At 49.4% G+C, this 7921-nt stretch overlaps 1 protein-coding gene across 2 annotated transcripts; it reads left to right on the forward strand.

Annotated features, from left to right (window-relative positions):
- Positions 1–591: 591 nt before the first annotated feature.
- LOC308259901 (glutathione S-transferase Mu 1-like) lies at positions 592–5788 on the forward strand (the record flags this gene model as incomplete). 2 transcript variants are annotated; one of them, XM_080691229.1, is made up of 8 exons in its annotated part: positions 592–627; positions 1397–1472; positions 1863–1927; positions 2239–2320; positions 2411–2511; positions 3660–3755; positions 3834–3944; positions 5526–5788. In XM_080691229.1, 8 exons carry the CDS (start codon positions 592–594, stop codon positions 5613–5615), a joined length of 657 nt encoding a protein of 218 aa, XP_080547355.1. In that variant the 3' UTR covers positions 5616–5788. The 2 variants fall into 2 exon arrangements, with proteins under 2 accessions (XP_080547355.1, XP_080547356.1); XM_080691230.1 differs by lacking the exon at positions 3834–3944.
- Between the last annotated feature and the right edge of the window lie 2133 nt (positions 5789–7921).

The following is a 7921-nucleotide window of genomic DNA, read 5'->3' on the forward strand; positions in this document are numbered from 1 at the left end:
GGGGGCCTCTCATGGCAGGAGGCAGGAGGGTGTGCTGCAGAGAGAGCATGGAATTGGAGAGACAGATCAGGCTTAGACTAGACCCAGACTGTCACGCTAACAAAGCTGTCAGGTTGGCTGGAACCCTTTCCTTCCAGTGATGGGTGTCAACATAGCTTTCAGGTCGGGACACCCTTCTTGGCAGGAGCCATGCGAGTGGACGCTCCCAGAAGGCTGGATTTGGGGAGCCTGAAGACTAGAGACCAGGAGGGAAGGAAGGGACCAGGCTTGCTTTCTCACCACTAGGTCTGTGGCTAGTGCACTGCCAGCCCTGAGGGTCCCAGGAGGGTGGGAGGAGAGCAGGGAACACAGGCAGGCAGCTGGCCCAGTGCAGCCTGGGCTTCAGAGCTGTGGGCAGAGGTCACAGAGGATCTCACTCCTCCCTCCTGTGGGCTGGGCTTAGTCCAGGCTCCTGGTTGGTGGGAATTTGGGGCGGGGCAAAGTTGCTGAAAAACACCAGGAAGATTGGCCCTGCCCCTCAGTGCACAGGCTTCTCAGAAAGCAGAAGCCCTCCTGGCAGAGGCCTGAGGGCTCAATCCACAGCCCCTCACCATGCCCATGACCCTGGGGTACTGGGACATTCGTGGGGTGAGTGAGGGATCTTCTGGAGGCTAAGACGGTGGCACAGTGGCATATTCTGGGCAGTTGGGTGGGTTCAGAAGATGGATAGCTTTGTTTGTTTGTTTGTTTGTTTGTTTGTTTTGGTGCTGGGGATTGAACACAGGAGTATTCTACCTTGGAGCTACACCGCAGCACTTTTTAATTTTGAAACAGGGTCTCACTAAGTTGCTGAGTGTCCAGCTGAGGCCAGCATAGAAACTGAGATCTTCCCATCTCAGGATTCCAAGTATGGAAATTACAGACCTGGGGCACCAGGAATAGCAGAGGATAGTTTTAAGAACTAGTTGGACTCCTCTGCCTGTCCCAGGCAGGAGGAGATCCCTTCCCTTCCCTTCCCTTCCCTTCCCTTCCCTTCCCTTCCCTTCCCTTCCCTTCTCTCTCCTTCTCTCTCTCTCACACACACACACACTCTCTCTCTCCCTCCCTCCCTCCCTCCCTCCCTCCCTCCCTGTTTCTCTCTCTGTTTCTCTCTCTCTCCCCCTCCCTCCCTCCCCCTCCCTCCCTGTTTCTCTCTCTCTCTACCTCCCTCCCTCCCTCCCTCCCTCCCTCCCTCCCTCCCTCCCTCCCTCTGTTTCTCTCTTTCTCTCTCTCCCTCCCCCCCTCTCTCCCCCTCTCCCCCCCCCCTCAGCCCTCACCATGTCTAATGGGATGCTGATGTTAGTTATGGGTGAAGGCTCACTCCGAGGAGGTTAGGGTCCCTCCATCCCCGATCTCTGACTCTGGCATTCTTTCTCAGCTTGCGCTCCCCATCCGCCTGATCCTGGAGTACACAGACTCCAATTATGAAGAGAAGAGATACTCCATGGGGGATGGTAAGGGCACTGTCCTGGTCAGTCCCCTGCTTGGTCCTGATGGTTGGTGCTCAGCACACCTGCCTGGCCACCCGTCACTCAGCCTGCAGGCCTCCTGCAGCTGGACATAGAACCTAACCTTTCCTGAGAAAGTGCAGCACCAGAATCAGCAATTGGCCAGGATTCCCCTTCAAGCCCTCCTGAAACCTATTGTAGCCTCTGTCCTTTAGGGTCCCCAGCCCTTAGAGCCATTCTCCCTTCCAGCCCTACTGCAAACCTTGGGACGTAAAACTGGGTGGCCAGATCACAGGTCCACTGTCTGGGGTCTTGTCTGACTCCTTGGGAGGGTCCTGGGGGAAGGAGGGTGGGACTCAGGGGAGGTTTGCTTTCACTTTCTCTTCTCCACCGCAGCTCCCGACTATGACAAAAGCCAGTGGCTGGATGAGAAATTCAAGCTGGGCCTGGACTTTCCTAATGTAGGTGCAGGTTTGGGGGGTTTTAAGAAAGTAAGAGATCCCTACATCAAATATTTTTCAGCTTAGACTTTCTGGAATCAGCCCTCTCATTCTGAAGTTGAGCCCTGCTCAACTTCTCTCATTACCAGGTGTCTACACTGTCTCTCAGTGATGGGCTACGTGCCTGATCATTTATACGTTCTATAGAATATTTATGTAGGGCTTCCTGCAGGCTAGACACACTAAGTGCCAGGTCTCACATGTGCCCTGACTCAGGGAAGGGGCTGCTAGCACCTGGAATCCCATTTGACCTTCCCTGGTTGTCCATGCAGCTGCCCTACTTGATTGACGGGGCTCACAGGATCACCCAGAGCAACGCCATCCTGCGATACATTGCCGAAAAGCACAACCTGTGTGAGTGGGGCTGGCCGCAGGGTGTGGGGGGCAGTGGTGACCCTGGGCTTGGCTGGGGTGGGATGCTCAGCGGTGTTGTGTGGGCTGCAGGTGGGGAGACAGAAGAGGAGAAGATTCGTGTGAATATTTTGGAGAACCAGGTTATGGACACTCGTATACAACTTGCCAGGGTCTGCTACAATGCTGACTTTGTGAGTCCTCCCCCTGTGAATGCCACGGTTCTGGATCAGACATGGTTCAGAGTTGTTAAAGTCCCTCATTGACATCTACACTGTTTATGTTCAGCTTTTCAACTCTTACTGGTACTAATTCTTTAATGTTCCCTATTATACCACAGACTGACCCTCATAGCCTGAAAATCTTGTCAAATATATATCATGAATCAGTTATTGTCACTCTTAGGGTATAGTCTAGACTCCTTTAAAACATGTAGTATCTTTCTTTTTTTTTTTTTGGTGGTAATACTGGGGTTTCTGGAAGCCCTTCTACTTCTGGGCTACACTCCCAGACCTATTTTCTATATTTTTTAAAATTTGGAAACAGGGTCTCTTAAGCCAGCGCGGCTGGCTTCGAACCTGTGCGATCCTCCTGTCTCCGCCTCCCAAGCGCGGAGATTACAAGTGTGCACCACCACGCCCGGCAAAAACATGTAGTTTCAATATAGTAATGTCCTGTGTTCAGAAATCTCTCCACCTTTGACCTTGACCCTGCCTTTGGCACTCTCTCCCAACTGTTCACACATCTGCCTACTCCTAGAATAGAGACTAAAATTATGAGAAAAAGAATTACAAGATGAATGAACGTAATGTAACCTGGCCCTCAGATCTCTACCTGTTTCTTTCCCCCGTGCATTATGCCAGCCATAGTTAGGACCTTTTCCTAATAGGCTGTTCAAGGTCAGCCCAGAGACCTCTATCTTTTTATGTCCTTCCTTTCAAAATTAACTACTCCTCCTATTTATGCACATGACTTAAATATCCAACACATCCATTGCACCAGGTAGAACTTTGTCTGTGTCCTCGAATCCTTTAGTGCTTGATTCCTTGAGTCCCCATAAACCTGAGTGGAGGGCCTGCCACCTGCTATGGCACTCCTGGGCCTGACCCACAGGACCTGGGAGGGACCTCGAGTCTGACAGATTCAGGAATGTCGTTGTGCTCCCCTCTGCCTTCCCATCACCTCTGACAGCTGGGCTATGGTCTCTTCTGGTCCCTGACCCAGGCCCAGCCTCGGGCATGCTGGCTGCTCACCCCAGCTGCTGGGCCATGAGGATACTTGTGAGGCAGCCCCTCTGCGGGGAGCTTGTGTCTGAGGTCAGTGAAGATGATTTCATTCTCAGGAGAAGCTGAAGCCAGGGTACCTGGAGGGCCTGCCTGAGAAGATGAAGCTGTACTCACAGTTCCTGGGGAAGCGGCCCTGGTTCGCAGGGGACAAGGTAAAGAGAAGGAATCGGGCTGTCGTTGTTCCAGGGTGCCGAGTTCTCTGCCCCCTTCTCATCCTTGGCCTTCTGCAGATCACCTTTGTGGATTTCCTGGCTTATGACGTCCTGGACCAGCACCGTACATTTGAGCCCAAGTGCCTGGACGCCTTCCTGAACCTGAAGGACTTCATGTCCCGTGTTGAGGTGACGCCCCGCATCCTCCTTCTTCTTCAATACCTTTTTTTTCTTTCCAACTTTCCATGATGCTTTCCTGGTCCTGGAGGTTAAAAAAAAGAAACACTAGCACTTATTGAACACTGCATCTGCTAGGCACCATGCTCAAAGTTACATCATTGAGTCTAAGTTATCATTACAATATAGAAGGGAAATAGAACTACCAATCCCATTGGACAGAAAAGGAAGCTGAGGCTAGAGGGCAAGTGCTTTGCCCCGGGTCCCAGTGCCAATAGAGGCTGTGCCAAGCTTCTTGTCAACTTCTGCTTTCGAAGGTCACTAGTCAGCAGCTATCCCAATTTTATGCCTCCAAGAAAAGCCTCTGGCTCTTGTGCAGCCTGGGTTTCCCAGGTAGGACCCAGGAGAGGAGGAGGAGCCTGTCAGTGTGGATTCAGCTGGCAATAGGGGGCTGAGGGGAAGAAAAACGTGAAGACAGACAACATTCATATCTGATCTGCAGCAGGCTTTGCTCAATAAGAGGCCCAACGTGGGAAGCACTGGGACCTGGGCTGTGATTGGTGTTGGCTGAGCACAACCTGGGTGCTGGGAGCGCAGGCTGGACCTCCTTCCACAGCTCAGCATGGCTCATGCTGAGTCCACCTGCTTGTCTTCCAGAAAGCTTCTTTACTGAAAGATTTGAGGATCTGAGACACTATTTCAACATGGTTTTTAGCCTAGACTCTTTTTTCCCCCTAGTTCACACTTTAGGGGGGAAAGTGATGTTCCTTCTCAGCTAGTTCTCATCAGCTCTTCTGAGTCTGGTGAAGGGGCCTTGGGGCTCATGCAAAGGCCGGTCTGATTGGAGGATGGAGAGATGGGTGAGCTGAAGGGCCTGGCTTGCTGAGGACAGGCAGCCTGGGTCTCTAAGAACGGTTTAGGTGCATTCTGTGCACTCTTGCCTGAGAAGATGGCGCTCTGCACAGCTGGGGGTCTTGCAATCTGTTGTGCTGTAGCGGGGTTGGAATGAAGCCTGTTGAGGGATGGTGAGATTGGGACAGGTTCCAGGTAGAAAAGTTTGGGTTTTCTGACCCAGGTGAATGGTTAGAGCTGGCCAGTCCTTTGTTTGTGGGTCCTCCTCCTCTTTTCCACTTACATTTGGGCTTTACTGAGTCACTGAGTTGATCTGGGCTCTGCCAAGCTGCACACGCATGTTCTCAGCCTCTTAATTTTGCTAGATCCTTCCTCTTTGTGATTACAGGCAAGCCAGGATCCTTAGTGGGTAGAAGGAGAAGGTGTGTGCAGGTGGGGGTGGCAGAGCCTCCTGTAGGAGGATGGGTGGGGAAGGCAGCACATACAGAGCACAGACCTGAAGACCCAACCAGGCTGCTCCAGCCCCGTCCCCCTTAGTAGCCATGACAGAATGAGGAAGTAATTTATCCTCAAGTACCTCAGTTCCCTTCTAAGAAATGATACTGTACATATATTGCAGGATAGTTGGGTAGATTTTCTCTATCTATACTTTGAATTTTAGTAGAACCTTCCATACTAGGGCCGCTAGACCCCAGCGAGGCAGCAGATCCTGATCTCCTGCTTTTCCTTTCATACTCACAGGGACTAAAGAAGATCTCCGCCTACATGAAGTCCAGCCGCTTCATTCGAGGCCCTATATATTTAAAAATAGCCTATTGGGGCAATAAGTAGGAGGTTGTAATTCCAGGACATGGAGAAGGGATCTGCAGTGCATCTGCTGCCCTGAGCTGACTCCCTGCACCTCGGCATCAGTCGTTGCATTCCTTTGTCCTTCTTTCCATTCCCCCCTCTCCCTGCAAGGCCTTTTCAGATCCTTCTTTTCCCCCAACCTGTATCCCAGGCAAGTCACCCTAAGCTACAGCTTCCTACTTTTCTTTAACAAAATCCCCTTCTCCCCTTCCTTGTCCTCCCCTGAATCCAGTCAGATGGTCCTCAGAGCTGTTCAGCAGAGCTCGCCTGTCGCTGGGCTTCCCAGCATTGCCTGGGAGTTCAGTGCTGCCTGGTGCTCAGCTGTGGTCTCCAGCGTGTCTGCTCCCTAGTGCTCTGTGATCAGTGAAGCCTGAACCACACCGCTCCATGTCCTGAGTCACTGCCTCTCAGTCTCAGGATGGCTGTATCGATGTGATTGGGTGTCTTTGTGTCCAGAAACTGGGTAGATGGGGATAGATGTGGGGGCTCAGGTGGTCAGACAGGATATAAGGCCCTGTGAGGCCCCTTATCCATGTCCCTGTATTTTTTACCCTGAAATAAATGATTAATTGGAAACATATGAATGATAAGATGAACATTTGGTGAAGCTCAAAGTTTATGAAACACGTAAGATAAAAACTACTTAATCCAAAAGTTGTTAAATTTTAACTTAAAGACAGATTAAATAAAAAAAGAAAATATAGAAGTTAGCATAAAACTATGATACAAATTAAGTAGATATATAACAATATTAAGTGAGGATAAACTGGATATAAAAATGGAACAGGATGCTGGGCATGGTGGCGCACGCTTGTAATCCCCGCGCTTGGGAGGCACACAGGAGGATCACGCAGGTTCGAAACCAGCTGCGCTGGCTTAAGAGACCCTGTTTCAAAAAATATATATATATATATATTTCAAAAAATATATATATATACACTCCCAGAATATATATATATGTATGTATGTTCTGGGAGTGTAGCCTGGAGGTAGAAGGGTTCCATCCCCAGTACCATCAAAAAAAAAAGGAACAGAAGTCAGCAGACATTTCCCATAAAGGCCCAATACTTTCTTGTTTCTATAATCCTTCTGTTGTATCACCATGGTGTAGAAACAGTCATGGACCACGCATAATGAGGGGGTGGGGCTGTGTCTCATGGAACTTCACTTACAATGGATAACTTTACTTGCAATGGACAGAAAACCAAGCAACTAATTCACACCTGGACAGAGGACTTGAACAGGCTTTTCTCAAGAGAACAAAGAGAAAAATTGTTCAGCATCACTAATTGTTGGCAAAATATAAATCAGAACTACAGTGAGACTCTATCTCACATATCACAGTGACTAATGTCAAACAGCAGACCATGACAGCCCAAGTGCCTGGATGCTTCCAGAACCTGCAGGACTCCATCTCCCGCTTTGAGGTGACGCTCCTGGTCTTCCATATTCCTTCCCTCCCCCTTTCCTTTTTCCCTGATGTTTTCATAGCACTAACATGTATCAAGCACTGGCCTTCTGCCAGGACCTGTGCTCAGTGTCAAGTTTTTCAATACAACATTCCTCCAATCTCGTGGACTTGCCAGGCCCAGCAGACAGATGAGGAAGCTGAGGCTGTAGAGGCAAGTCATCCTCTCAAGGCCGCAGTGCCAGTGGAGGCGGAGCTGGGCTCCCTGCCAGCCTCGGGCTGCTAGGGCTCAGCCAGTGGCATCACAGCTGACACCACAGAAATACGAAGGATCATAAAGATTATTATGATCAACCCTGTGCCACCAAATTTGAGAACCTAGAAGAAATGGATAAATTCCTGGCTCATACACCTTACCAAGATTGAATTAGGAAGAAAGAAAGAAAACCTAAACAGCAGTGATGAGTAAAAATGTTATTGGTAACAAAGAGTCTCTCAGCAAACAAAAGCCCAAGACCAGCTGGGTCTTACTAACATTTTTTTTTTTTTTTTGATACTGGTAATTGAACTCAGGAGCATTCTACTTCCAAACTACATCCCCAGCCCTATTTTCTTTTCTATTTCTTCTTCCTCTTTTTTAAAATTTGAAACAGGGTTTTGTTGTTGACAGTCTTGCTAAATTGCTGAGGTTGATCTTCAACCTGCGATCCTCCGATCTCAGCCTCCCAGTACTGGGATTATAGGCATGTGCCACCACACCCAGATTCCTTCAGACATTTAAAGAAGAACCGGTTCTTCTTAAAATATTACAAAAATAATATGGTATACCCTACCTCTGTGCTACAATTCTAGCCCCATTTAATTTTATTTTGAAATAGGA

Source organism: Muscardinus avellanarius (assembly GCF_963383645.1).
Source record: "Muscardinus avellanarius genome assembly, chromosome: 3".
Taxonomy (NCBI): Eukaryota; Metazoa; Chordata; class Mammalia; order Rodentia; family Gliridae; genus Muscardinus; species Muscardinus avellanarius.